General features: G+C 46.5%; 3 protein-coding genes and 1 long non-coding RNA gene across 5 annotated transcripts; 1 reads left to right on the forward strand and 3 right to left on the reverse strand.

Moving 5' to 3' along the window:
* The first annotated feature begins 7,382 nt into the window (after window positions 1-7,382).
* Window positions 7,383-13,066, forward strand: LOC144700460 (ABC transporter C family member 3-like). The gene is made up of 8 exons (XM_078571859.1): window positions 7,383-9,134; window positions 9,213-9,299; window positions 9,368-10,003; window positions 10,081-10,245; window positions 10,652-10,946; window positions 11,021-11,235; window positions 12,042-12,651; window positions 12,741-13,066. Exons 1-8 carry the CDS (start codon window positions 7,383-7,385, stop codon window positions 12,836-12,838), a joined length of 3,858 nt encoding a protein of 1,285 aa, XP_078427985.1. The 3' UTR covers window positions 12,839-13,066.
* Window positions 13,067-17,410: 4,344 nt separating this feature from the next.
* Window positions 17,411-20,579, reverse strand: LOC144700492 (EIN3-binding F-box protein 1-like). The gene is made up of 2 exons (XM_078571890.1): window positions 20,296-20,579; window positions 17,411-19,935 (listed from the first exon to the last, which is right to left on the reverse strand). Exons 1-2 carry the CDS (start codon window positions 20,318-20,320, stop codon window positions 18,053-18,055), a joined length of 1,908 nt encoding a protein of 635 aa, XP_078428016.1. The 5' UTR covers window positions 20,321-20,579; the 3' UTR covers window positions 17,411-18,052.
* A 136-nt stretch (window positions 20,580-20,715) lies between these two features.
* On the reverse strand, window positions 20,716-22,595 carry LOC144700493 (uncharacterized). Of its 2 annotated transcripts, none has more exons than XM_078571892.1 (5): window positions 22,304-22,595; window positions 22,004-22,238; window positions 21,171-21,261; window positions 21,016-21,082; window positions 20,716-20,922 (listed from the first exon to the last, which is right to left on the reverse strand). In XM_078571892.1, the coding sequence occupies exons 1-5, from the start codon at window positions 22,310-22,312 to the stop codon at window positions 20,869-20,871; spliced, it is 456 nt and encodes a 151-aa protein (XP_078428018.1). In that variant the 5' UTR covers window positions 22,313-22,595; the 3' UTR covers window positions 20,716-20,868. The 2 variants fall into 2 exon arrangements, with proteins under 2 accessions (XP_078428018.1, XP_078428017.1); XM_078571891.1 differs by having other exon boundaries at window positions 22,004-22,233; window positions 22,304-22,594.
* A 1,723-nt stretch (window positions 22,596-24,318) lies between these two features.
* LOC144700494 (uncharacterized) lies at window positions 24,319-25,454 on the reverse strand. The gene is made up of 3 exons (XR_013580780.1): window positions 25,333-25,454; window positions 25,132-25,223; window positions 24,319-24,419 (listed from the first exon to the last, which is right to left on the reverse strand). It is a non-coding gene; the product is annotated as an uncharacterized LOC144700494 (long non-coding RNA).
* Between the last annotated feature and the right edge of the window lie 822 nt (window positions 25,455-26,276).

A 26,276-nucleotide genomic window follows, 5' to 3' on the forward strand; every position in this document is an offset into this window, starting at 1 on the left:
AAATACTGACAATTGGCAAGCTCTTAATCGGTGACTTCGTTGTTTAAAAAGAACTGGTCTTTACAGTTTGGTAATTCATAAAAAATCTGATTTAACTATAAATTCCTTTAGTCACGCATATAGAACAGAGGATCCATGTGATTTGAGATCAATAAGTACCTTCTTAGTATACATGGGAAAAATTTTAGTTACTTGGTCTTCTAGGAATTAACCTACCTTAGAAAGATTTAGCACATAAGCTGAATATAAATCTATACCAAATGAGCTTCAGAGGTCCTTTTGACCCAATCTCACCTGAGGAAAATTCAGACTCAACTTGATCAGCTGCCAGTCCTTTGATGTGAAAATATCGGAGCAACTTGTTCTGTCACAAAATCAGTCTTCCATGCGAGGGCAAGCACATGAAAATTGACTTTCACTTTGTGCCATAACCAAAACATGAGGATCAGCTTAGTCAACAGCAAGAGACAACTGGAGTTTCTTCTGACAAAATCTAGTGCGATGACCAGATTTCTACAGCTGGGCAAGCTCAATTTCTTTGCGTTGTTGAGCTTGAAGGGGCGCTGATGGGGAGTCATCAAACTCGTCCAGAAAACTTCAACACGTACCCCTATACTACTTAAGAGATCAAATGTAAATAGGATGAAAAATGGACGATCAGGATTGTGAACATTATATTAGTATTATGACCTTATCCTAGGCATACTCTGTCTCTATCTCTCATTCTCATCGTTCTCCAATTCTTTCTCCTCTTACGTCTCTCACTGGTCTCCACCCATCATTTCCCGCTGGCCCCCTCGTAAAACCTCACTGTGATAATAAATTATTTTTTATACACAGAAGAAGACGAGGGTTACTTGACATACTTATCTCAAATATGGAATCTGTTAAAGACACATGTCAAGATCAGGCTCCTGAAGAATGCCTGACCCGTCACTGTCTGACCCGACGCCATCTGACACCAAGCATCTTCGCCCATAATCTGACATCAGGCGTCGTCATGATTAAACTGTAGTTGGACTCCATTTAAATTTATTTCTTTCATTCTATGAACTGAGGAACATTAGTTCCTATAAATACATGTACACACCTCTTCACTTGTACAATGGAAAACATTCTCATTCTCTGAATCTCGTTTCATGTTCTTAATTTATTTCCTATTTTCCCATACTCTCAACATGGTAGCAGAGTGCACCCTATCGGGTTCCGAAGGTTCCTCTAATGTAGGTGTCGTCCAACGCCAACGGTGATGAAATAGATTTCCATAAAAATCCTAGCAACACATGTTTCTCTTGTTGGAATCAAGCTTACTCGTACAAATTATCCACTGTGGATGCGCTGTGTATGGGCTACCTTGGTTTCCCAAGGCTTAGGTAAGCACCTTACCCACAAGAGACCTGCTTCTATTCCAATGCTTACAGATCCTGAACACCCATGGTGGAAGAAGGATATGGCGGTCATGGCCACTATGATGTCGTCTATGAGCAACGAAGTTCTCCCGATCATACAAGTATGACTACCCTTGAAGCATGTATAACACTCAACCCTAAACTTTCCTCCAGCTAAGAATCAAGAGTCATGGAGCTGAAAAACAAGATACACAACAATCGACGAGGTACGCGAACTGTTGACAAGTTTGTTCAAGAAAAACACAGCATTTGCACTACTCTTGCTGCAATTGGAAGCACTATTCATGAACTCACCTTGAAGTTTGTCCTTCTTCGGAGACTTGGCCCTAAATATCAGGCCTTCCGGACTAGTATGGACACCCATACAGGACTTATTTCCTTTGATGCAATAGAAGCCACGTTGCGATCTGAAGAAAATATGCTAACCTTAAGTGATGTGGAGGAAGGTGAAGAGCAATTACCACTAGAAGCAAACCAGGCTCATACAGATCAAAAACAAATGAGGTCCACTAGACGATGTCGAGGGCATGTCATGCCAGATGTCGTCAAGGATGTCGTCTGACGGGTAAATACCTAAGGGAAATGTAACTATGTGAGTGTGACGTCCTAGGCGGAGTCTACGTGTGGGTCTGACTCATAGGGATTTGCCTAGCTCCGAGCTCCAGGGCTGACGACCGGTGATGATGGCAGTGACCTTATGACCCTCATCGGAGCGATGACGGTGACTATGGTATCGAACAAAATAATTCTGCTGGCGCTCACATGTAACGGACGGTCTCGACCCATACTTGGGAATTTACTAAATACATAGTTTTTGATATTTAAACTCTCACCTAAACTAACTCAAGCGCGGTGGAGTACAGCGGAAAATATACTAAAGAAAGTAATGTAAATGATGAGCAAGGAGAACTACATACCTCATCAGTGGTGTTGTTCGTTGTCAATGTCTTCATCGGTGGAGGGGCTGGTGCGGATGGGTGCAGTGGGAGCAGTCCAGAGATGGCTAGATGTCGCTCAACTGGCTGCGGGAGGTGGCGCAGGAGATGACGTCAGTAGTCAGAGGTAGAGAGAGGGAAGGGCAGTGGAGAGACGGCTGCTGAACTCGGTGGGCGCAACCAGATGGTGGGTCGGCGTGAGCAAAGACATGCAATGGTTGCAAGCAACGACAATCGGCACGAGGGGGGGTGCGAGTCCATTTGGCGGCAGGGCGACTAGCATAAGAGCCAGACTGCGACACGGTGCGGTCTGTCTAACCAGTCAGGTGGAGCCACTACAGGAATAGGGTGGTTGGGCCAAGCAAATGGCATGGACACCCGGGTGCACAACACAGACACCCGACAATGTTGCCGGCTCGTGCCTCTCAATGGGTTGGACAGCCGTGCAATGGAGTCGAGACCGTAGGACCGCGGTTATCCAAGCAGGCCTCGCAGCCAACAGAACTCATGGGCGGTGGTCGATAGTGCTGGGTCGAAGACATGGCGTCGAGCAAACACGTTAGTCATGGTCTACCCACGTGACTTCGTACGGCTAAACACGTCAACCACGGCTGTTGCATGTGACTCGGCGTCGAGCAGGGATGGTCAATGGTCTGGAGTTGGCGTTGTCGCGTAGTCGCACGAGGAGTGTGGGCGACCGACTGGAGTGCAAGTTCACGCCGCGTGGAGTGCGTCGCGGTGTGACTCGGGCTGGTGAATGCCCGCAGATTGTCTGCGATGTTGTGTGACCACGACATGCATGCATGCACGTAGGGACGAAGCTCCCATGGGCTCGGTCGAAGGACGAGGGCTTACGGTTGTTAGCGGCGTGAGGTCGATGCACAGCAGGGTGGCGCTCTAATTGAGCAACCAACTCTGGCGGCGCGCACGAGAGATGCAGACGGGGCAGTGCACGAGCGAGCCAAGCGGCGCTCATAGTCCTTCCTCTTCTCTTCTCCTTTTCCCTTCTTTCTCCTCCTCCCTCTTCTTCTTTCTCCTCTTTCTCTCCTTCTTCTTCCTTTGTGAGACCTAGCTTTCAACAAACTTTTCAATATCGATAACAAGGTATAACCGACTAGGGTGCCCACCTCTCCCGTATATAGGGTTTCAAGATGGGCCTCTTAGGGGCGGTTTAATAAGGGGGTCCATATACATAAGGACCCCCTTTAAAACCAAAATAAAACACTGAGAAAAATAAACGACACGATAACGCATGACAAGGTGACACAAAATGATACGGCACATGAGGATACAAACAATACATGACAGACACAGACTCGACGAAGACAAACACACGAACATGATAAAACGCCGAACAGGTCGCGCACGGGCCAACGAAATCAAAACATTCGAACGTGCTGACATTTGAACCCAGGTGTTTTCACTTTTGCCTTGGCATGCCGGTCGGGCTGGAATTTGATCAATTATTTTAAAGAATAATGATGAATCAGTGCGAGAGCAAGTAAAACCATGGATGAAGAAGAATGAACTTAGCTTTTAAACCCAAGATTGAGGTGCTTGTTTTAATCCATATAAGGATTTTTGGAGACAACAAATGTGGTGAGGATGTGTTGTAGATACAAACCCAGGAGGTTGACGCATGTAGAAATATCAAGTTGACGTATATGCCATCTATAGCTGGCAGCCAGAGAGAGTAAAATTCGGAGTGAAGTCATTTTGAGAACAAGACTATATGTTTCGTGGTATTCAATACCTGGTGTTTGACTGAAGCCTTGTGCGGCTTAGCATGCCTTGCATCAATCAAATAATCCATCAGATTGTAACTCTGTACGAAACACCCATTTACATCCAACTAGTTTGGTGTTAGACGGTGTAGGAACTAGATCCCATTTATGATTCTTAATGAGAGCAACATATTCTTCAGACATGGCTTTCCACCAGAGAGGATCCTTAAGAGCAGTGTTTCTGTTTGTGGGTTCTGTAGGAAGATTGAGTGATAAATGACACGATGGTAAAGGACACTTAGTTGAGGTGTGATATAGCTGGAAATTCTCCGAAATCATCTTGGAGTTGTTAAGGTAGGAGGGATGAGGGTGTCATTGTAATCGGTGATTCTACATTTGACGGATGGGCTAAGGATGTATTCTGATATGAGGGTTCATTTTCTATAAGTGGATGTGGTGTAGTCCAGGACGATACAAATGAAGGACTTGGTTGATGGTTAGACAACGATGCCGTGGGAGAATAAACAGAGGCAAATGGATATGTATTTTCATCAAATACAATATCTCTTAAGATAATAATTTTTTTTGTACAAAGGTTGAGACACCTGTACCCTTTATGGTGAAAGCTGTAGTCGAAGAACACACATCTTTCAGAGCAAGAACTCAGCTTGGAGGATGGATATGGCTTGAGATTGGGAAAACACAAGCAACCAAAATTTTTAAGGAAAGTATAGTTAGGAGGTTGAGAGTGAAATACCTCGAAGGGATATTTTAGTCCCAATTGCATCATTGGGAGATGATTTATAAGATAGAATGCAGTTGCAGAAACTTCATCCTAGTAGCGCTAAGGAACACCTACATGATGCATGAGCGAGAGGGCAATTTCAATAATGTGGTGATGCTTTCATTCAGCGACGCCGTTTGGTTGATGGGCATGAGGACATGATATGCGATGTCGGATTCCTTCATGATGCAGTACTTGATGTAGAGATCTATATTATCCCCCCTAGTCTGATTAGAAGGCTTAAATCTTGCATTTGAACTTCCGTTCAACTTAATTTTGAAACATAACAATGTTTTTCAAAATACTTAAAGCAGCATGACCAAGCCTCTGATGCCGAAGCTCTGTAGAGACTTGTCCAACAAAAGGTTGTTGCGACACATCTGATGTCAGGTGATATAGCCCATGTCGAACCTCACCCTTGAGTAGAATGGCCCTTGTCTTTCGATCCTTAAGAAAACAATCATGTGGATGGAATTCAACACAAACATTATTGTCAAGTGTGAGTTGCCGAACATAGAAAAGATTCTTGGTAATCTTGGGAACATGTAAGATGTTTTGAAGAGAGATATTGTGTGATTTTGTATAGAGGAAGGAATTTCCAATATACCTGAACCATCGTCGATGTATAGCTTTTCCCATCCTTGGTAGGGTGTTGGCTGATTGATCACTTAAGGATCCGAAGTGGCATGATGACTCGCTCCACTGTCCAGATACAAGTGTGTTTGTGTAGGCGTTGATGGCACCGATGTAGTTCCTAGTGAAAGACAGTATGCTTGAACTGGAGGTTGAGTAGACCTGATGTTTGGTGATGGTGGAGCATTGCGAGGAGTTCGTGGTCCAAATCTGTGATAGCACAAATCTGCACGGTGTCCAAATTTGGAGCAAATTTGGCGTCAAGGACCTGTTCTCATTGACTGATTTGAATTTTGTGACCCGTGACGTCTGCATCCATGGTGATGGAGTGCACGTGCCTACACCAGCAAAGACGCTTTCGAAGCCGACATCTCCATTATCTGCTGACCCGCCGCAAAAAGTTTCCTTCGCATTCAGATGTAATATATATAAGGTTGGTCTTTCCATCTCTCAGGACAACTATGCCATAAAAATACTTCCTATGGCAAAGATGATTGACTGGAAACCTGTCAGCAGACTTAACCAAAGGCCAAACAAACTCACATCTTGAATGTGACTGTACTAAACTCAACTCACATTTCTCTGACAATTCTTGCTCTAAGTAACCAGTTTGCAATACGAGACCTTGGACCTGCTAAAAGTTTCCTTCGCATTCAGATGTAATATATATAAGGTTGGTCTTTCCATCTCTCAGGACAACTATGCCATAAAAATACTTCCTATGGCAAAGATGATTGACTGGAAACCTGTCAGCAGACTTAACCAAAGGCCAAACAAACTCACATCTTGAATGTGACAGTACTACCTACCGCAAAATTGTAGGTAGCTTACAATATTTGACTCTCACTCGTCCCGACATTCCATTTGCAGTTAATAAGGCATGTTAACATGTGCATGATCCTCTACCATGTCATTGGAGACATTAAAAACATCTTATTTCTTACATTAAAGGAACATTTCACTTCATATTACAATTTTATTCTAATTCACTCAATGCACTTCATATCTTTAGTGATGCAAACTGGGCTGGTGACCCTATAGATCGAAAATCTACCAGCGGTTTTTAAATTTATCTAAGTCGGAATATAATTAATTGGTCCTCCAAAAAGTAGACGACTAAAGCACGCTCCAGCACTGAAGCCGAGTACAAAGCTGTGGCCAACGCCACTGCTGAGTTAATATGGGTAAAATCCCTTCTTCATAAATTATGCATTCTATCAATTTCTCTGTCCACACTTTGGTGTGACAATATTGGTGCCACCTATCTTAGTAAAAACATTGTGTTTCATGCTCGCACAAAACATATTGAAATTGACTATCATTTTGTTCGAGAATATGTTTCCCAAGGTTAGATGCAGGTTTCATTTATCTCTATGCGAGACCAACTTGCTGATCTATTGACAAAATCGATCCCTCACACCCGTTTCTGTCTTCTTCAATCCAAACTCAACCTTCTAACAGGCTTGAGGTTGGGGGCCGCTGTCTGACTGCCGCCATCTGACACCAAGCGTATCTGCCCATAATCTGTGATAATTAAACTGCAGTCTTCATGACTTAACTGCGTTCGGACTCCATTTAAATTTAATTCTTGCATTCTATAAAACTGAGTAACATCCGTACCTTAAAATAACTGTACACACCTCTTCACTTGTACAAGGGAAAAACATTCTCATTCTCTGAATCTCGTTTCCTGTTCTTGATTTATTTCCTGTTTTTTCCCATATTCTTTTACCTGGTATCGTAAACCAACCACTCAGAGTAGGCGGAGGTCGCTGCCCCCACGGACACGTGGTTTAGACTTAGCTCGTTACGTGCAACTCCGTACTGGGGTTGAACTCCCACCGCCTTATTGTAAACCGTGCGTTCGGGCACACTCAGATGATCGATCGACTCTTTAATGTGGAAGAGAACTATCGAAAAAACCTCCCCGGAGAGCGACGATGACGGGTCCCTACGACGACCTCTGCTGGACGGCGATGGCGGGAATGGAGAAACCTTGGCGACGGCGAGCTTCTTCGCGAAGCTCTCCTTCTCCTGGGTTGGGAGATTGCTCTGTTTGGGCCGGTCTAGGGCGCTGGAGCTGGACGACGTTCCCGAGCTCGGAGACGAATATACCGTCACCGGCGTCTTCTCCGCCCTCTCCCGGAAGCTCGGCGGCGCCGCCGTGGAGACCCGCGACCTGTCTAAAGCTCTACTTCTCTCGGTGTGGAGGGACATAGCCCAGGCTACAGCCTTCGCGCTGGTGTGCACCACGGCGCAGTACGCGGGTCCCTTCCTGATCGACAGCTTCGTCCAGTACCTTGAGCGGCGCCGAAGTATCGGCGCTGAGGGATTCGCCCTGGTCTCCTTCTTCCTATTGGCCAAGGCCGTGGAGTGCGTCTCGCAGCGGCACTGGTTCTTCAGAACGCAAGTGTTCGGCATGAGAGCGCAGGCGGCGCTCGCCGCCGTTATCTACAGAAAGGGGCTCAAGCTCTCGGTGTCGGCCCGGCAGGACGGCGGTGGGGACGTGGTTAACGTCATGAGCGTCGACTCGGAGAGAGTGGGGGAGTTCAGCTGGTACATGATAGACCTCCTCCTCGTCCCTTTCCAAGTGGGTCTTGCCCTGGTCGTCCTCTACAGGAGCCTGCAAGTCGCTTCGCTCGTCGCTCTGGCGGCGACCGTCGCCGTCATGGCGGTGAACGTCCCGTTCGCGAGGTTAGAGCAGGGGTATCAGGAGAAGATGATGGAGGCCAAGGACCGCAGGATGAAGGCCACCGCCGAGGCATTAAGGAACATGAGAGTGCTCAAGCTCCACGCCTGGGAGACGTTCTTCCTCGGCAAGATTCTAGACCTGCGAGAGAGCGAAGCGGGCTGGCTGAAGAGGTACGTGTACGCCGACGTCGTCGTCACCGTCGTTTACTGGGCGGCGCCGATATTCATCGCCGCAGTTACGTTCTTGGCCTGCGTCTTAATGGGGATTCCGTTGGAGTCGGGGAAGGTGCTGTCCACCATCGCCACCTTCGGGATTTTGAAGGACCCCATTTATAATCTCCCGGAGACTATCTCTCTGCTCGCGCAGACGAAGATCTCCCTGGATAGAATCTCCCGCTTTCTCTCTTTAGAGCAGCGGCCGCTCGATAACGTGGATGCGTTACCGAGAAACGGGTCAGCGGTGGAGATCTCGCACGGGGCTTTCTCTTGGGATCCAACGGCGGAGAAGCCCACGCTGGATGATGTAAACTTGCAGATTGCCCAAGGAGCTAAGGTTGGGGTGTGCGGGACCGTTGGATGCGGGAAGTCGAGCCTGATCGCGGCTGTGTTGGGGGAGATTCCGAGGGTGACGGGGGTGGTCAGGGTGAGCGGGAGAAGGGCTTTCGTGGCGCAGTCGCCGTGGATACAGAGTGGCACGATAGAGAGCAACGTATTGTTTGGGAGCGAGATGGATAGGGACAAGTACGAGCGAGTTCTTGACGCTTGCGCTCTGAGGAAAGACTTGCAGGGACTTCCCTCCGGCGACCAGACGCGCGTCGGCGAGCGCGGCGTGAATTTGAGCGGCGGGCAGAAGCAGAGGCTGCAGATTGCCCGCGCGCTGTACCGCGACGCCGATGTTTATCTCTTGGACGACCCTTTCAGCGCGGTCGACGCTCATATCGGCACCCATCTCTTCAAAGTAACGCTCGTTTCTTTCTTTATCTCTCTCCTTCTTTTGTTGCTTCTCGTCTCGTGTTTTTAAACTTTGCTTTGTCAGGAGTGCCTGCTTGGACTCCTCGCTTCGAAGACCGTCATCTTTGTGACCCACCGAGTGGAGTTTCTTTCAGCAGCCGATGTTATCCTGGTTTGTTCCCTCTATATTCATGTCTCTCGGTTTTGCGCTTCTTTAAACTTTCCTCTGTTTTTCGGCAGGTGATGAGAGAAGGAAGGATCATCCAAAGGGGGAGTTATACTGAAGTTCTAGTTCCTGGAACCAACTTCATGGAGCTGGTCGAGGCCCACGCGCAGTCTTTATCAGGACTTTCCCACGTCGAAGCTCCACCGGCGATCTCGTCGTCTTCGTCTTTCCCTTCATCTCCCAGAGAAGAAAAGGGGAATTTACAGGAAGAGATGGAAGAGAGGAAGAGGGAACCCAAAAAAGAAGAGGAAGAAGAAGACGAAGAAGAAGAAGAGAAGAGAGAGAGAGGAAGAGTGGGGCTATCGGTTTACTGGAAGTACATGACGGCGTTGTATCGTGGAGCTTTAGTGCCGCTGATACTGGTTTCCCAGGCTCTATTTCAGGTGTTTCAGATTGGCGGCAACTACTGGATGGCCACGGTGGCGCCCGTGATCAAGGGCACCGACCGAACGGTCAAGCCCTCGACCCTCATCCTCGTCTACGTCTTCCTGTCCTTGGCGAGCTCGGCCTTCGTCTCCATCCGAGCCCTCCTCCTCGCCGTGGCCGGGTCCAAGACCGCCACCCTCCTCTTCCGCCGAATGCACCAGTCCATCTTCCGAGCCCCTCTCTTCTTCTTCGACTCCACTCCCAGCAGCCGAATCCTCAACCGGGTGAGGATCAAAATGTAGAATTTTCATTTTTGACTCTTGACTTCTTGTTAATTGAACGTCGACCTTTGGGTTTTAAGGCCTCGGTAGACCAGAGCGCCGTGGACTTGTCGGTGCCCGGGCATATGGGGATGTCGGCGGCTGCGGTTATCCAGCTCGCAGGGATCGTCGCCGTCATGTCCCTGGTTGCAGGGCAGGTCATCGTCGTCTTCATCCCCGTGGTCATCGTCTGCGTCTGGTACCAGGTATAAACCCAAGCTCAAGTTCTTCCTTTTTATTAGGGTTCATGGTGTTGAAGAATAACATCCCGTCTACCATGAAAGTAGTGCTAAACGCTATACATGATACCATGTTAGATTAAAGCGTTTACCAACTATAGTGCACAGACTCAGACGGGATGGTTAATTTGGAAAAAGGCTATACAAGACGGAAAGCCGAGCATTCATAAGTGGCCTATTTTTTTCGTCCCAAACATCAGACAGGACAAGAATGTCTTGGACAGGACGTGGACGAAAATATGTGGACGCTTCGGACGAACGTCTAAAAACTGGGATGTAGGACGGAAGGACTATCGCTATTTTAAGCAGGACGTTGTTCTTCAACAGGCTAGTTATCTGCTTGAGCTTTTAACACAGTTGAATCTATATCCAGCAATATTACATGGCCGCAGCCAGAGACCTGACTAGGCTGGTGGGGGTGCTGAACGCGCCCATCATACATCACTTTGGGGAGACGGTCTCCGGGCTGGCGACCATCAGGTGCCACGAGCAAGAGAGCAGGTTCATGGCGCAGGACCTGCGGCTCATAAACGCGTGCCTGCGGCCCAGACTGTATGGCGCCGGCGCGATGGAGTGGCTGTGCTTTCGCTTAGACATGGCGTCGTCGTTGGCGTTCGCGTCTTCTCTGGGTTTCTTGATTTCCATGCCGGTGGGGCTCGTCGACCCGGGTGAGTAGACTCTCGCCTAGCGTGCCGCCATGTCCGCGTCGGACTGACTTCTTCTCTTCCTGTGGTTTTGGAAGGCGCTGCGGGCCTCGCGGTGACCTACGGGCTCGGCCTGAACACGATGCTTGCATGGGCCGTGTGGAACGTCTGCAACCTCGAGAACAAGATCATCTCCGTCGAGAGGATTCTCCAGTACTCCTCCATCCCCAGCGAGCCTCCCCTCGTCATCGATGAGAGCCGCCCGCCTATTCTCTGGCCGGAGCACGGCGAGATTCGTCTATACCGACTGCAAGTAGACCCTCTTCCTCATCCTCTCATTCATCATCATCGTAATCTTCCTCCTCCTCGTCCTCGTCATATCATCATCATCCATCATTATTATCATCATCGTATTACCACTATCATTCTATCGTCATCGTAGTCGTAATCATCATCGTATCATAATATTATCGGCCTCATCTGCAAATGATAATCATCATCGTCGTCTACGCCGTTGCCATCATCATCATCATCATCATCCCGGGCAGGAAGGGTATGCGCTGCATTTTCCAGTAGTGTTGAGGGGGATAACCAGCATCATCATCATCATCATCTCAATGTCATCGTCATCATAATATCATCATCCTCCTAGCATCATCACAGCATCATTATTATAACATCATCGTCGTGGTCATCATCATAGCATCATTATTATATCATCATCGTCGTCGTCATCATAGCATCATTATTGTATCATCATCGTCGTCATGGTCATCCAGCATCATTATTATATCATCGTCGTCGTCGTCAGCATCATCACCGCATCATCTTTATATCATCATGATCGTCCTATCGTCATCATTATCAGTATATCATCATTAGCATCCTATCATCATCGTCATCACGATATCATCATTGTAATCCAATCGTCATCATCACTATCATTCTATTATCATCATCACAGCATCTTCATTATATCGTCGTTGTCATCACTATATCATCGTTATCCTATCGTTATCATTCTATTATCATCCTTTCATCAGCATCATGGTTATATCATCATTATCATCATATAGTCAATTATCATCGTTGACGCCGTGATCATGATATGGCGGGCAGGTGAGGTACGCGGCGCATTTGCCGATGGTGTTGAAGGGGATAACGTGCACGCTGCCGGGGGGGACGAAGACGGGCATCGTCGGAAGAACGGGGAGCGGCAAGACGACGCTGGTGCAATCGCTGTTCCGCGCCGTCGATCCGGCGGGCGGCGAGATCCGAATCGACGGCGTAGACATCAACACGATAGGACTTCACGACTTGCGGTCGCGTCTGGGCATCATCCCGCAAGACCCCGCCTTGTTCGAAGGCACTCTCCGCGCCAACGTCGACCCGCTCGGCCATTACTCCGACCTTCAAATCTGGGAGGCCGTCGACAGCTGCCGGCTCGGAGATGAAGTCCGGAGGAGCGAGGAGAAGCTCGAGACCGCCGTGGCGGACAAGGGCGAGAACTGGAGCGTGGGGCAGCGGCAGCTGGTGAACTTGGCTAGAGTTCTGCTGAAGAAGAGCAAGATCCTTGTTCTTGACGAGGCCACGTCGTCGGTTGACGCGGCGACTGACGCGCTGATCCAGACTACGGTGAGGCGGCACTTTGCAAAATCGACCGTCATCACCGTCGCGCACCGGGTCGCCACTATCTTGGACAGCGACCTGGTCTTGCTCCTGGATAATGGTGGGTTTCCCTCCTTTGAAGTTTGAACGGTCTCCTGGATAAGAGATTCCTGGTTTTTTGAGATTTTGCTCGTTTTGATCTTTTTTCAGGCCTTGTCGTCGAGTTTGGCTCCCCGAGCGAGTTGCTGGATAACAGGTCGTCTTCGTTTGCGAGGCTTGTGGAAGAGTACTCAGCCAGGATGGCCTGATCTCATCGGTGGCTGAAAAAGAGACGAAAATAGAGAGGAAACGGGGCGATTATCATTTAATAACACTAAAAGAAGTAGAGAGAGAGAATGGAGAGAACGACTCAAAGATAATTGAGGAATGAGATTGTATTATCATCCCCAAAACGTGTCGTAGCATTAAATGATGTATGTAGCCTCCTAATTGCTAATTCCATGAGTGCTTCCTGCTATATTTATGTATCCACTAGATTCGTGTGCTTCCTAAATGTTCCATTGTGAAGGCTACAAGTGGTGCTTATAGTACGTGGGGGGTTGGAAATCATATATTGCTTATCTTGATTAGTTGGTTGAAGATGGTATGCGGCTGCTTCAAATGACGGTTGTGGCCATGATTGGAGATGGAGAGTGATAGAGGGGAAGAAAGAGAAACAGGGAGGGACTGATTGATTGATTGATTAATTGAGATGATCAACATGTACTGACTGATTGATATGGAGAAATTTAGATGGAAAGAGAGAGAGGTGGAGACAGATGGCGGTGAACATTAAGACCAAGATAGAGATGGAGGCAATAATAATGATGGAGATTGGCATGAAGACAGATAGAGATAGAGATAGAGATAGAGATAGAGATAGAGATAGGGATAGAGATACAGATAGAGATAGAGATACAGATAGAGATAGAGATACAGATAGAGATAGAGATAGAGATAGAGGATACCACAAGCTAATACCTCTAAAGCCATTGTGGTGTGGTGGGAGCACGGCTCTTCCGGGCAAAAGAAGTTAGAAACAAAAATGATAGATCACATGATCACGCTATGTATTAATACCAGCGCCATGTTTCTTGGCAAAAATGAGTATCTTTAAAGAACGCAAAAAAATTCAGGAAAAAGATAAGAGTAGGTTTGGGAGATGGAGATGAAGATTGAGATGGACATGAAGATAGAGATAGCGAGAGACATGGAAAGTTACAGGGTGTACTGTGGAGTCCTTGATGATTTCTTCCAACCGGCTGTTGCACATTAGCTGAGGTCTTTTATTTGAGCCCTACTTTTATAAAAGAAACTGCACACAGCACTGTCCAAATTGTAGTGGCCGGAAGGATAGTTCTTCAGGACCCCATGAAATTGGCCAATATCTGCACAAATAATACCTGCATGTATGATCAAAATGTTTTTATTTTCTAACCCAATACTTCTTATATATAGGAATATATTTGTAATGAACATTTTTCCAAGGCTATTATCGTTCAAACATAAGACCTCAGCCGGTGCATAAACAGTGATTGAATCATAGTAATTGTATTTTATGGTCAATTGGACCTAAGAAATTGGAGAAGCGTTAATGGCACTAGTTACATGACACGTACCTAGCTGGACTTCAGTACCTGGTGGATACTAGAGGATTATATATCATGTATGCAAAAACTGTGAAGATAAGATAGTCATGTATGATAGTACAGTAAGATATTAAAATATGAGGTTGTAAGTATGAAATATAATATGGATTATATAATGTTTCAAAATGTTTATTGTTACTATTTGTTTCTAGTTAAATCTCATAATAAATCACCAATGAATTTTTCATCTGACCTTAACTTAGGTCTGACCACCACTAAAACGAGATACTAATTATCAAGGGTAGAAAATATATCTCCATTTTGGGTCTCTTTTCACATTCCATAAGTTAGGGATATAAGGAGTGATATTCAGATTAAAACATGGGAAGAAAAGTCACCGCTCGGCATGTTGGGTACTTCAAAATGAACTTAATGTGATATATGTCTTTTTTACCCCATTTTAATCTTTTTTCCTAGGTTATCATCATCAATATCCAAGGTTTTTACCATCTCATACCCCACAAAAATATTCCATCAGTAAATCTGCATCACTCCGCCACTTCGTAGGGCATAGTTTCCACCATCTTCCTTTCAATCGTTGATAAAATTTGTTGGTCCACTTAATTGGCTATTAAACGTAATGATGCTTCCAAGTATTTAATCTTAATTGGCTATTATTTATTATTTTTAAGTTCTAAAAAATCACAAAATCATTTTAATACGTTTGGATAAATTAGATTATTTGGGATAGATATTTTCTCTGTTATGTAGAATAATTTTGAATGTATTTTAATACTTTTATTTTATCAAATTATATTTAATTCCTAAAATTAATATTTAAACTAAAAACCTAGAAGTTAAAACTAAAATTCACTAGTTCAATACTTGCCTCATTTGGATTCAATCTTTACCCCCTTGTGGTCGTAAAGAAACTAATATTTCAAACCAGAAAAATTTCTGCTTCATCAGGATCACACATTCCATTTCTCGTTCAATATGCTATTATAAAATATATTTAAATAATTCAAATAAATATATTTAGGCTATATATATGATACTTATAGTTTTCCTATTCATATGGAAATATATTATATAAAAGCAAATATTACATTCTACATCTATTTCATTATATAAATACAAAACATGTTCATTAGTAAGCATGTGAAATTATTATACACATTCCCCAAGATTATATAAATTTTTAGGTGAGTTTTGATGAGATAATAATGCAGTAAGTGCTTATAATTAAACCAATAATCTAAAGATGCTAAGTTATAGGATACTGAAGAATGAGAATGAAATATATAGATAATATAATACTACATAATCTAGCTCATTCAACAAGGACGTTTCAGCCATTAACCATTATTGCAGAGGCGCTAGTTTACTGCGCTAGTTTACTGGATGCTCTTTAGGAAATGATTTTGCTAATTGATACCTATGCATGCTTAATTCTGATGTAGGAACTAGTCCTTGAAGGCGATTGAGTACTAAAGGTTGAATCATTCATCCTTGGTTTAAGAGGGGACTTAAAGAATATTATGTGATCAAGTCACTAGCCAAGTTAGTAAAATATTGTAGAAAGTTTATCTCCATGTGTTTTTAGTGCATAAATCCAACTAGGATGAGCAACTGGGGTTTTATTGTTGACCATAGAGTAATTTGATGGAAAATCACACAAATGGCCATTATTTGATTATTTATTGATCTATTGTTATTTATTACACACCCACAATCTCACATATGTGTGACTCTTCGACGACTTAATGTATGGTCAACAGTAAAAGCCTAACTTGTAATCCTAGTTAGATTTATGAATTGAAAATCATTGGAGATCACTTTCTACGGCATTTTTACTATTGCAGCAAATGCCTTCATCACAAAATATTCCTTGAGTGAGTCTCTTCTAATACCAAGGATGAATGATTCAACCATTAGTACTCAATAGTAGACTTGTTCCTACATAAGAGCTAAGCATGCATAGGAGTCAATTTAGCGAACACTTTTCCTAAAGAGCATCCACTTCCACATCAATGGTTACCAGATGAATCTTGTGTACGTTCTAGAATATGAAGTGTAACATGGCATCTCACATGTTGGTAACCAAATCTATCGATTAGGTTCAATCTATAAATAATTAAATAATTCATTTGTTAGATATGATTAGTTAACTAGTTTAGCCAATAAAGAGTGATTAGATTTATGAAGTCTTTGCTAGATTGGCACATGGGCTAGAGAGTCACAAACCTTAGCTTTATAGAACTGCAGAGGATATACTTTAAGTACAGGTATTTTTATATAAGCTTCATTGTGTATAAAATTATAGAGCTACAAGCAAAACATACCCATGCAAGTCTTCGGTCTCCCTCCTCCCTCTATCCTTGGGTGTTCTTCCCCCAAGATGCAATCAGAACGACGCAAAGATTGTCCCAGATCAATCGTGGGGCATTTTGAGTCAAAGAGTAGTAGATTTGACACATCAAGATCTGTGTGGATACATCTAGATCCACATACTTGTGTGGCATGTGACAGCTCGTTCATGGAACCAGAAGGATAACAGATTTGATTCAACAAAAGGTGATTTGATCATCAATGTTTTATTTTTATTTTAAAGGTTCAATTCAATTATTGTTAATGTTTGCCTGGCAAGTTGTCTTCGGATTGTTGATCATGATAATGACTGCTATGCAACGTTATGTTAGTTGGACATGCACCTCATATGTCAGCAGCTTGACCTATTGATTGTGCTGAGTAGATATGTGATTCTTTAATCAATTAATCAATTAAATGTGATTCTTTAATCATATAAGATATTTATTCAATTAATTGGCCCGTCAATTCAACGTTACTGAGGCCATGGACCATTAAGTGGATGGTCCTTGGATGGCGAACCAAATACTTAAAGCTCTGTGGATTTTTTATAAAAATACTATTAAGTGATGGAAGGTCTCTTAAACCAAGGGTTGAGGAAACCATGATTACTCTCTCGCTTGGGCCTACCTATCCCTTCCCTTCTCCCCTTGACGGATGATCTAGGATATTTACAAGGACCAAGAATCACGTGGGTCAATATAAGAGGACTGAATGGATTCTGCTATGAGACTGATAACAAACCAATAATCGTCTAAAAACCCTTGACTTTACGTATTCTCTTCATCTAGACAGTTTATTTTGGCACGCCATGAAGCATAAAATGATAGTTTATGGCCCGTGCAGGGGAATGAAAGAAAACGCGCATCGTAGGCTTAAACAAGAAGCAAACATAGTTTATCATTGTTCAATGTATCAATCATAGGCAGACGGTAAGGGTGCATGCAACTGATGAAGGGGCCCCATGACGGAGAGATGCGCTCGGTAAAAACAAAAAACGACCACAAGGGTCGTGGCGGCAGCCCTCATGCACAAGCAAGAGCAAGCTGCCGCAACCGAGACTGATAACATCACCGCACGGGTCGCCCTGAGCAGCAAGCACGCACTGTAAGAAACCACAAAAATCCAAGACGCGAGGCACACGGACAAAACAGACAGACACGGAGACAGACTGTAGAACCCATCCGCTCGCGCTGGCAAGGGGCTTCGACGGGGCTGGCGAAAAAACCGGGGCGTTACGGCGATAAAAACCCGCCCGCCCTGGAAAAACAAATCCAGCGACCGACTAAAAACCCATCCGCCGAGCGTGAAAACGGAGAAACAGACGAACGAACGACAAAAAAACGGACTAGAGAAGAGACTTCGGCTTTAGCGAGCCGCGGAAGACTGAGCGATCCCACCCTCGCCTGAGAAAGAAAGCAGCAGAAAGGCCTCTCCTTTCTCTGCTGCTTTCTCAAAAAAACCAGCGAGACCGGGCCGAGAGCGGCGGGCAGCGCCGCTCTCCTCTCCTCTTCCGCTACTATTCTAGAAGAGGACGTCGCACCGCCCCGTTCCGTTCTGGAACGAGGCGACGTCCTGGTCGGTGACGGAGAGGCAGAACTGAAGATTCAGCCCGCGAAGGCGAGGACACAGGTTACCCAAATGAAGAAGACTCCTTCCCGAGACCCCCCCGCAGCCCGACAACGATACTACGCCAAGGCTATCGCGCCCAGCCGCAGACGTCGCCAGCGCCGCTACGCCGGCGTCGCTCACCGCGCACCCGGACAAATCAACGTCCTCGAGACGAACGCAAGACTCGGAGATAGCCGCCAGGCCGTCGTCCGTTATCCTCTTGCAGTCGCCCAGGCTAAGCACTCGGAGACTCCTCCCGTGTAACTCCGCCAGGGCCCTTATCGCCGCGTCGGTGACGCTCGCGCAGCCGCTGAGATTAACCTTCTTCAGCAGAGAAACCGTCTCGCGGCAGTCTTCGAAGAAGGACAACAGACCGGCGTCAGAGATGCCCGGCAGAGATACGAGTTTCAGTCGTTGCACCCTCTTGCAGAGCTTCCCGAGGAGGACGAGCCCGGCGTCGCCAAAGCCGGGGCAGTCGTTGATAGTTAGCGATATCAGCGGACAGGAAGATCGCAGCTTCGCAGACGACGCCACGTCTCTGAATCCCCTGCATCGGACGACGGACAGCGAGCGGAGGCTCTCCCCGAGAGAGATAAGGGCGACGAGAGCGCAGTCCTCGAGCTGCAGCGACTCGAGGGAAGGAGACCAGCCGGCGAGCCTCCGAAGGCCGTGGTCGGTTAAGCGGTCAGCGCTGCGGAGAGAGAGCCGCTTCAGCGAAGGGCAGCCCCTGGCGACCGCTTCGAGGGCCAGGTCCGTGGCCCAGGAGCCCGCCAGGGTCAAGGACTCGAGCCGCCGCAAGCCGCCGGCGCAGCCCATGGTCCAGAGACCCCGCTCGGAGACGTTGGGGAGGTCGGCGAGGATGAGCTCCGCCACGGTTTTACCGTAGCGTCCGACGACGGCGGCGGACAGGTCGGTGATGGCCAGGCGGCGGAGGACGAGCCTCCGTAGCGAGGAAGACGGAAAAGAGAGCAGGCTGGCGACTCCCTTATCGCCGACCATCGCCGAGTCGACGATGGAGACGGATGCGAGGTTAGCGCAGAAGTGGCCCACGGCCCACAGGCAGTCGTCGCCGACGGCGGGGCAGGACTCTATCGCCAGAGAGCTCAGCCGGCAGCACTTCATCGCCACCGCGCTGATTCCCTTGTCGGAGATCGAAGGGCAGCCGAATAGGTCGAGCTTCTCCAGGAGCGGGCAGCGGTTGGCGATCTGAGAGAGACCCTTGTCGGTGACGTTGTCGGCGTTCCACAGAGAGAGCGCTCTGAGATTTGGAGAGTGCCGGGCCACGGCGGCGAGGCCGAGATCGGAGACGGCGGCTCCGCCAGACCTTATCGACAGCTTCCCGATTCCTCCCTTGCTTCCCACCGCCATGGCAAAGAGCTTCAAGTCCGTCGCTTCGTCGCCCTCCACGCATCGGACGGTGATCTGGTCCTCTTTGTCGCCGGGACCGGCCTCTACGTTCAGATCCAACAAGGGTTTCTTCGGCGACGCGCGGTCGACGCGGTTGGCGAGAAGCCATAGCCATCGCTTGGAGACGCAGGCAGCGACGCTTCTCTCCTTGTCGCCGTCCAAGCGAGAGAGGATCTCGACGAGGCACTCGTCTTTGAGGGAATCGAGAGAAGGGCAGCGATTCAAATTCTCCCACGCAAGAGGGATGAACGGCGCGCTGACGCGAGTTCTCTTCAGAGGAGGCAAGAGCCAGTCCACGCGAGGAGCGAGCGAGAGGAAGATGCCCGCGTCCGCTAGATCCGACAGCTTCCGCCGCCGCGAGACGACAACGTCATCTTCTTGTTCAACAACTGGAAGAAATCCCAGCTCGAAAATTAGTGAGAAAATCGTAGGGACGGAAGAAGAGAAACGGAGATATTATCGTATCGTGAATGAAGATTTCGGACGAAGAAGCGGAGAGATTATCGTATCGCGAATAAAGATTTCGGACAAAGTAACAGAGAGATTATCGTATCGCGGTTGAAGATTTCGGACAAAGAAACCGAGAGTATGTCGAATCGCGATTGAAGATTTCGGACAAAGAAACGGAGAAATTGTCGTATCGCGATTGAAGATTTCAGACAAAGAAACGGAGGGATTATCGTATCGCGAATGAAGATTTCAGAGAGACAACCGTCGATATTATCGTGTCGGAAATGAAGATTTCAGACCTGAGCGGTAGACGAGGCTTTGCATGCTGCTCGCCGCCGGAGGAGAAGAAAGACGGAAGAGTAGAGAGAAGAGGGCAGAGACGGCGCGGCGCGGCGAGCAGCGTTCTGCATGAAAGGAAGAGAAGAGGAAGAGAGGGGAAAACCCAAGAAAAAAACAAGTTTTTGGCGTCCACACCGCTCTTAAGGAGGGGAAATCTAGAGGATTCAATGGATCTGATCAGATCTAGGACCGTTCTTCCCCCCTGCTCACGCCACGGAGACGACGACTCGACGCGAGGAGACAACTGCCACGCAGACAAAGATATGGAGATAAGCTTTGCCGCGTCGGCGCGCAGAGAGCCGTTCATCTGGTTTCCCGCTTTTCCACCTTTTGCCCTTCTAAAAATCCTACAACAACTCAAGCCCAACTCGCTTGGCGCATTTTGCAGTCATCAAATTATCGCGTAAATGCACACCAAAAGATGTAGTATACACATTGGACACTAGGAGAGAGAGATGAAGAGACGGATGGCGACCCTGCGAGAGAGAGAGAGAGAGAGAGAGAGAGAGAGAGAGATGGGGGAGCGGTTTCTGTCAGTCGAACAGGCCCTCCTGCTCCCACACGTCCACCAGGAAATCCACCATCTCCTGTAGAAAACAACACAGAGCGAGGAAGAGGAGAGCGATTAGAAGAGAGAAGATCACAGAGAAGAAGAAAATAGTTGGAAGAAGATGGCGTACGGAGAGGGGTATGGGGCGGGGGAAGGGTTTGCTGCTTCCGAGCAGCCCGTCGTAGGTCGCGTTCCAGCTGCCAAGATGAAGAACTCACTCAACCGATCTGCGACAGAGTAATCGTCTTTTCTAGGATGAGCAGAAGGGTAGAATGGAGGGCAGACCTCAGCCCAGGTTCTAGTATCGCCGGCGAGCTCTTCTCCCGGCTTTCATGGCTCCTCCACTGCCGCCTCGTCTGATTCCACAGCAGGAGGCCTGCGCCGCGGCGAAGACGCAAGATTAGAATCTGGGTTCGTTCGATTTTGAGGAAAAGACGGAAAATCGGGAATTGGCTTTTCATCAGATTCCATATTTTAAGCCATCCAACGGAAAATTGGAATCTGGGTTCGTCAGATTTGAGGAAAAGATGGGAAATTGGAAACTGGGTTCTGATCAGATTCCAGATTTTAAGCCACCCAACGGAAAATTGGAATCTTGATTCGTCAGATTTGAGGAAAAGAAGGGACATTGGAAACTGGGTTCTGATTAGATTCCAGATTTTAAGTCACCCAACGGAAGGTTGGAATCTGGGTTTGTTCTATTTGAGAAAAAGATGGAGCATCGGAAGCTGGGTTATGATCAGATTTCAAGCCACCCGACGATAGATTCAAGCCGATTTGTGGAAATTGTCGGAAAATTGAAACTGGGTTCTGATTAGATTCCAGATTTAAGCCATCCACCGGAAGATTGGAATTTGGTTCGTTCGATTTGAGGAAAAGATAGGGGGAAATCGGAAAGTGAGTTTTCATTAGATTTGAGCCAACCAACGGAAGATTGGAATCCGGGATCGCTCGGTTGCGGGGAAAATGCCGGAAAATCGGTATCTGGGTTCTGATTAAAACCAAGATCTTAAGCCAACCAACAGAAGATTGGTATCCGGGACCGCTCGGATTCGAGAAAAAACATCGGAAAATCCGAAACTTGGTTCTGATTAGATTCAAGGATGAAAGCCACCCACCGTGGTTGACGAAATCGGAGCCGGCGGGGTTGGCGGAATCGGGGCCGACGGAGGAGACGCTTCTCTGGGACAAGACGGCGCTGTGGTTGTCCATATCGTAAGTGCTCGAGCTGGGAAGATCGTCGGAGAAGCTCGATTTCTTGACGGTTCTTCCGCGGATCTTCAGCCCTTTGGAGGGCTCGTCGACGGCGATGATCGGCGAGGGCTTGCTCCAGCATCCGAGGCACCCTCTGCTCTGTTCGCGAGCCCGTCGGATCAAGACGAAGAAGACGATGAATACGAACCCAGAAAGCGACTTACCCCATGCATGCGACCAGTTGCCCGATCCAGGCGGAGATCGATCTCCCCCCGCCGTCGCCGCCGGTAACCATGGATTTAGTTCGGATTAAGATTCATATGCCGACGAGCGGCGATCGGAGAAGAAGATGGCGGTGTGCTTGATGGCGCGGCAGTGTGGATTGTGGAAGAGAGCAGGTGATTCGCTGTTATACCGTTTGGTAATATCTCGAATTCGCTGAGGAGAAGATTGCGGAGATATAAGCGGCCAGCGAGGAGGACCCGGCCGCGCGATGACGACAAAGGCGTGCCAGATCTGGACCGGGAGCGATATTCACCCTCCCTAATCCTAGACGATTAACTGGTCTCAAGCCTTCATCAACGGGGGGAGGAGGGAAGAAGGGTGGTTTTAATTTTCACCGTTAATCCCCCAAAGTTGGAGTCTTTTACGCCGCTCCAGTCAGACCCATTAATTGCAATTCTAAACCCAGATTCTCAGCCGGAGAACGAGATAAACCCTCTTCATAAACGGCGATTTAGTCTCCAATGTGGATGTTTCACACGAACGAGTTCAGTCGGACACATTAATTGAAATTCTAGTTCCAGAATTCCCAGCCGGAGAACGAGATAAACGGCAGTATAATCTCGAAGCTGGAGTCTTTTACACGAACCAGTTCAATCATACCCATTAGTTGAAGTCCTAAACCCAGAATTCGCAGACCGAGAACGAGATAAACCCTTTTCTTGAAACTCTTCATAAACATAAACGTCGATTTAATCTCCACGCTGGAGTTTTAAGTAACACCCATTAATTGAAATACTAAACCCACTTCGCAGCCGGGGGTGCGAGATAAACCCTAATCTCAAACCTCTTCACAACCGGCGGATTTAATCCACAAGCTGGAGTCTTTACACGAGCGAGTTCAATAACACCCATTAATCGAACATTGAAACCCTATATTTCCAGCCGGATAACAAGGTGAACCCTAATCTTAAGCGTCTTTATAAACGGTGGATTTAATTCCCAACTGGAGTCTTTACCAGCGAGTTCAATCACAGCTAATAATCAAACATCGAAATAAACCCTATTTCTTAAACCTCTTCGTAAACGGCGGGTTTAGGCCCCAAGCTGGAGTCTTCACATTGATCGAAAATCGAAACCCCGCAAGGCATTTTCCTACTTTCCTTTTATTGGCGAGAGAAAACAGAAGGCCGAGGGTTCAATCAAGGCTTGTTGGGGTTCAGTATGGCTGCCAGTCCCACTCCCCACTTGCTTGCGCTCGTTTGGTTGACCTTGCCATCTCCATCCACCGACCTGCCATGGAATTTGAGTAGAACGTCGAGTGAAGAACAGAACAATGAGCAGAGGAGAAAACCCGTGTCCAAAAAAAAAGGCAAGAACAATTTATATTCCTTTTGAAGAATATAACCCATGTCAAAAACCCGTGAACGACTTTTTTCTTTTGAAGAAAAAAGCCATGTCAAAAAAAAAACATGAATGATTTTTTTCTTTTGAAGAGAAAAATCTATGTCAAAAACCCATGAAAGTTTTTTCCCTTTGAAGAAAAAACCCATGAACGATATTTCTTTCGAAGAAAAAAACCCAAGTTAAGAACCCATGAACGAACTTCTCTTTGAAGAAAAAGACAAATCAAAAACCTATGAATGAACTTTTTCTTTTGAAAAAACAAACGCATGTCAAAAACCCATGAACGAACTTTTTTTTGAAGAAAACAAACACATGTCAAAAACCCATAAACAATTTTTCTCTAATGAAGAAAAAAACCCATGAACGATTATTTTCTTTTGAAGGAGAAAACCAGCGCCAAACGATTTTTCTAGGAATAAAAAAACGACGAACGATTACAATTTCTCGAAAAAAACCCACGTCAAAAACCCATGAACGAATTTTATTTTTGAAGAAAAAAACCCAGGAACGATGGAGGAAGGGGGAAGGGAATACGTTGATGGCGGCGGTGGTCCCTCGTAGGCGAAGGTAGAGACGCCTTGCCGCTGCTTGTGTTTAGGGTTGGCGGAGCACAGAATGTAGACTCTTCCCCGTCGCTTCACCGTCTGGCAGAATTGGCAGAGCTTCTTCACAGACGACCGTACTTTCATGGCTCTTTGATTCCAATTGCTACTGACAAGATGAGATTTTGCAAGATAAAGGCACAGTAAATCGAAGATGAATAGATAAATTGGGAATTGTAGTCGTGTTTTCAGCAGATTCGGAGGAGTTGGGTGATCCCAGATTATACAAAGGAAAACCAGGTGATCGTAAGGAAGATAATAAAGATTTCCGTCGATACAGATTTTCCCTCAATTAAACTATGTTCATTAAGGAATATAAAGGCCAAGAACAAGTTGAGCAGCAGAAAGACGTTACAAAACTTGATGCAGAGAGCACCACTTTAGAACCGAGAACTAGAGAGAGCAGCCCCATTCCATAGTAAAAGCAAAAAAGATGAGAAGAAGCACACAAACGAAGTGAAATAGATATATTTGGACGGACGTCGGGTCAGCAAACATTCAAATTGAACCAGGAAAATACATTCTAATTTGAATAATCAATGTTATTCCATGCGGGGTATACCCTAAAAAAGATGAGAAGAACGCTAGCTGGATTCTAATGAATGTCGGGTTCTGGCGGTATAGCACCGCAACAGAGAGAATGAGTTGGTCAAGCAAGAGAAAATAATTCTAAGAAGAGGGCAATGAATGGCGACATTCAACACGAGTTGCGCCGCACAGGAAAGAATCAAACGCGTGAAATTAAACAAGGATTCACGAGAAAGCTCAGCCAAAGAAGGCAAGTGATAACAGAACGAACCAGCAACGAGAATAACACGTACCGGGAGCGACGGAGAGAGGGGGAATCGCGCAGCCGAGCTTAGGGAGCGAATGGGGAAGAAGAAAGACGAAGCCGAAGAGGAGGTTTTAGGGCCTAAATACACAAAAAAATATATATTGCAAAAGCAAAAGGCTGAAAGAATAAAACAGCTGTTTGACTAGTTAGCAAGTGTATAATGAGTATTTGCGCTAGGGTTCGTCACCTTGGAAGATCGGATCTGACCGTTAAAGCGAGATCTGGGGATGAACAATCGATGATGGGAAAATTAAAAATTAAAATAACTCCTCTCTCTCAATATCTGTATATCTCTCTGTGTGTCTACATATCTCTCTTTCTACCTCTTTTATATGTATATCTCTCCGAGTGTCTACATATCTCTTTTTCTACCTCTTTTATATGTATATCTCTCTGTGTGTCCACATATCTCTCTTTCTACCTCTTATATATATATATATATATATATATATATCTCCCCCTTCACCTCTCTCTCTCTCTATCTATCTCTCTCTCTCCCTCTCCACCTCTCTCTCTCTATCTCTCTCTCTCTCTCCCTCTCCACCTCTCTCTCTCTCTCTCTCCCTCTCCATCTCTACCTCCCTCTCTATCTATCTCTCTCTCTCTCCCCCTCCCCCTCTGTCTCTCTATATCTCTCTCTCTCTCTCTCCCCCTCCACCTCCCTCTCTATCTATCTCTCTCTCTGTTCCCCTCCACCTCCCGCTCTCTCTCTCTCTCTCCCCCTCCACCTCTCTCTCTCTATATACCTTTCTCTGTCTCTCTCCCCATCCACCTCTCTCTCTCCCCCTCCACCTCTCTCTCTCTCCCTCCACCTATCTCGCTCTCTCCCTCTCTCTCGCTCTCTCTCTCTTTCCGTGTATCTCTATCTCTTGATGTTTCTACATATGTCTGTCTATCTCTTTCTACCTGTTTATATGAATGATTAACTATGTCTAAAGATATGTCTCCCAATCTCTCCATATATCTGTGTCTAAAGATGTGTCTCCCAAACTCTCTATATATCTATGTCTAAAGGTATGTGTCTCTATGTGTGTTAATAATTATGCGTCTCTCTATCTCCATTTGCGTCTATAAATGTGTATGTCTATCTGTCTCTCAATATATATACTTCCCGCTTTCACTTCGTCTCTC

This window comes from Wolffia australiana, chromosome 3 (assembly GCF_029677425.1).
Source record: "Wolffia australiana isolate 7733 chromosome 3, ASM2967742v1".
In the NCBI taxonomy this organism is placed as follows: Eukaryota; Viridiplantae; Streptophyta; class Magnoliopsida; order Alismatales; family Araceae; genus Wolffia; species Wolffia australiana.

What these genes read in the sequence shown, in the direction of transcription:
- LOC144700460 (XM_078571859.1), top strand. Translation starts at nt 7,383, where the DNA reads ATGTGGAAGAGAACTATCGAAAAAACCTCCCCGGAGAGCGACGATGAC. An exon ending in CAGCAGCCGATGTTATCCTG is followed by an intron (nt 9,300 to 9,367) that starts GTTTGTTCCCTC and finishes GTTTTTCGGCAG; the next exon opens with GTGATGAGAGAAGGAAGGAT. An exon ending in GCAGCCGAATCCTCAACCGG is followed by an intron (nt 10,004 to 10,080) that starts GTGAGGATCAAA and finishes TTGGGTTTTAAG; the next exon opens with GCCTCGGTAGACCAGAGCGC.
- LOC144700492 (XM_078571890.1), bottom strand. Translation starts at nt 20,320, where the DNA reads ATGCAAAGCCTCGTCTACCGCTCAG. An exon ending in AAGCCTCGTCTACCGCTCAG is followed by an intron (nt 19,936 to 20,295) that starts GTCTGAAATCTT and finishes GATTTCTTCCAG; the next exon opens with TTGTTGAACAAGAAGATGAC.
- LOC144700493 (XM_078571891.1), bottom strand. Translation starts at nt 22,374, where the DNA reads ATGGTTACCGGCGGCGACGGCGGGGGGAGATCGATCTCCGCCTGGATC. An exon ending in CTCCGATTTCGTCAACCACG is followed by an intron (nt 21,262 to 22,003) that starts GTGGGTGGCTTT and finishes GCCGCGGCGCAG; the next exon opens with GCCTCCTGCTGTGGAATCAG. An exon ending in ATACTAGAACCTGGGCTGAG is followed by an intron (nt 21,083 to 21,170) that starts GTCTGCCCTCCA and finishes TCATCTTGGCAG; the next exon opens with CTGGAACGCGACCTACGACG.